The 3,070-nt window shown below is 38.9% G+C and overlaps 1 protein-coding gene across 1 annotated transcript in view; it reads left to right on the forward strand.

The window, feature by feature from the left end:
• The window catches only part of AGFG1 (ArfGAP with FG repeats 1), an 81,897-nt gene that overhangs the window by 47,747 nt on the left and 31,080 nt on the right, over positions 1-3,070 (forward strand). Inside the window, exon 5 of the mRNA XM_018568503.1 lies at positions 2,058-2,250. Coding sequence (XP_018424005.1) covers positions 2,058-2,250 — 193 coding nt within the window. The remainder of the gene's footprint in view (positions 1-2,057; positions 2,251-3,070) is intronic.

The raw sequence follows: 3,070 nt of genomic DNA on the forward strand, positions 1-3,070 counted from the left end.
AAGACCCAAGTACGAGTACTGATACTTTTCCTCAAGTAATCGCTGATACCAATATTTGTTTTTCTATTGTGCTGAGCTTTTCTAAAACAATACAGACTAATGATTTGAGGACAGTGGTGAAGTGCCAGGGTCTTGTCCCAGCTGCAAACGCTACATCCCTGGTAGTTCTGCCAATGACTCCAAGCTGTAGAGGGACTACAAATCCCAGCAATGCAGAATAATACCATCAGCTTGAGTGGACTACAAACCCCAGTGATACATTATATAGCAATGCAAAATGACAACCGGCTATAGTGGGCTACAAATCCCAGCAATGCATAATACATCAATGCAGAATGTATGTGATATGTATATGAAGCTACATACTCTTTTCTGATGTCTTCAGTTCGAACATTTAAATTTCCCAAGTCTAAGTATGCGTGACAATGCTCAGCATAATTATATATATATATATACACACTCCCCTATTCAGGTATGTTACGGGAGTGTATAAAAGACAGGTGAAAAAATTGTTATAAACAACTTCTCCCCGCCCCACTTCCCATAAACAAGGAAAACAACTAAGGGGTCCATTTATTGATAATCTCTCACAAGGTTCACACATCTTTCACTGAAAATTTTTCATTAGATTAGGGTAAATCCTGGGTGAGAAGTCCTGGATATCAATAAAACTGACGACAATAAATACACTTGTATACAACACACTTGACACTCCTACCTATAGCAGCTGTGCTTAGGGAAATAAAATCCACCCAATGACTCTATAATCCTAAATTGCTCTGCACTCATAAATAAAGTTAACTGTGTAGCTAATTGCACAATGAAAATGATAATAAATGTCCTTTTAAAAACTGTATCAATTGTCCCAATAATCCAAAATTTTAGAGCACGTTTTTGGAGGATTGAGCACTTTTATAGTTGCACTGAGGATATGATTGGACATTGATAACTGGGAAATATTTGATTTTTGGAACTATTGATACAGTTTTTAAGTGATTTTATTTGTGTATTTAGTTATATAGCTTTATTAAGATGATAAATAAATACAAAACTAAAAAAAGGAAGGGAAATAAGGGTGTATATATGTGTGGAGGGTGCACTGGTCTTTGAAGCAGTTTGGTGCAGATCCTAGCTTAGTGTGCGACTGTCATTTGTTGGATTCATTTACCTTAGTCACCCTAGTGGATCTTAAAAGCTTAATGTACCTGCGGTGCTCATACAAACACTCAAATCTTGTACTGCCATTGTTGGTAGATGGCAGTTCAATAAACCAATGTGTTTAGAATATCCAAAGGAAACACAGTGAACGTAGGGAGAACATCATATATTTTTAGGTAGGTGGTGCACCTGATTGCAACTGAACCTAGAACTTTAGTACTGTAAGCTCAAGTTTCCATACTTTAAAGGGGAACTTTACCCACCAATTTCATGTCCTAAACAGTTACTTTTATGTCATGACAACTATCAAGGTTGCCAGTGTGCTTCTTTCAGCTCTCAACCAAACTTTAAAGCCTTCAAATGGCCGGGTGTCCTAGCTGATCACATGTGCTGCACTGTGGCATCTTCAATTCAAATAGACTAAGCTAGATAAACAGACTAAGATGGCACGTTCCTTGTCTGCAAGGCATAGAAACTTGTAGTTTGGCTTTAAATATGTTTCCTGACTTAAGGTTCAGTGGTACCTCGGTTCACGATCGCTTTTGTTTGGAAACAATTCGGTTCGCGAACAGGAAGTTTGGCAAAATTTTGCTTCCGTTCGCAACTCCGCATCGGGTGATGAACACAACCGCAGCCATCTTCCCTGCTCTGAGACATGGTCGTGGCTTCCTCTAGTCGAGATCGCGGTCTGATCACAGTTTGATTTGGTTCGCGACCATAATCGTGGAACGAATAAAGTTTGTGAACCGAGGTACCACTGTATTTTGACAGATGGATAGCAGTAGGGCTTCAACAGCAGCAAAATTCATCACAAGGACACACCTCTGATGTGTCTCCAGTAAGAACAGTTTAAATGTTTAAATGGCTTTCTGTTCAGCTAATAAAGGTCTTGTTTTCAGTCTCCTGTTGTGGCTCGCAATCAGGTGCCCCAGCAGCAGCCTCACCATCACCACCTTCATCATCATCATCATCACGAGAAGAAGCCGTTTGACCTTCTGAGTGACCTTGGAGGAGACATCTTCGCTACGCCTGCGCCTCAGGCAGCTGCCACTGCAAACTTTGCCAATTTTGCAAACTTCAACAGTCACACAGGTATGTGACATTATTGTTTCTGTTATTAGGAATATAAATTGTTGATGTTACTGCTGGTTTAGGAGTATTTTTAATACATGGATTTGTTCTTGTATCTGGACTTTGGTGCATGTTTTTCAGTACCATTAATTTTACCACATTTTAAACAGGTGTAATAGCTTTTATCACATTACATTTCCAACCAGATTTCTGTCAATTAGATCGCCATGATATTACTTATTCCTGGGTACGATTATAATTTATCACCTTGATAGGCTCAAGGGTCTAGGTTTAGGTTAAGTGATCCTTTTATCAGTTTAGTTGAGGTTAAAGTAGTATTAAACTCAAACGTTTTTTCAATAATGAATCCAGATCAAAAAAATATAAATTTCCCGGCAAAGTATTTTAGCGCTTAGTCATCAAGTTTATGAACAGCTGGTTCCAGCTCTCTCAGCTCAGCTTCCCTGAATTTCCTGTTGAATACAAAAACACAAGGAACAGAGCGGTCTCCAGCAGCTGTCCAGGCAGTAAGCTGGGAGAAGGAGCAGGGGAGTGGATTGCCTTCCTATGTGTTTCTCAAAACACACACCGCTTAATAGAACACACAACGGTGGCTTCCCTGCAAGGGAAAGGAACCAGTGTTCAGGGGACCAGCTGATTCTGCAGGAAAATAAACCTTTAAAACATAAAGGAGCAGTAGTGATTTAATCAGCATTTAAAATAGCTTTAAAATTTTTATGAATTGTATATCACTTTAAGGGGAAGGTGTGTGTGTAAATTTTACCAACAGCCTTTTTTTTTTTTTTTTACGGGGCAATTGGATATACAAAAAAATTAAAAA

The sequence above is a fragment of the Nanorana parkeri genome, unplaced genomic scaffold (assembly GCF_000935625.1).
Source record: "Nanorana parkeri isolate BGI_ZX_2015 unplaced genomic scaffold, ASM93562v1 scaffold1199, whole genome shotgun sequence".
Lineage (NCBI taxonomy): Eukaryota > Metazoa > Chordata > Amphibia > Anura > Dicroglossidae > Nanorana > Nanorana parkeri.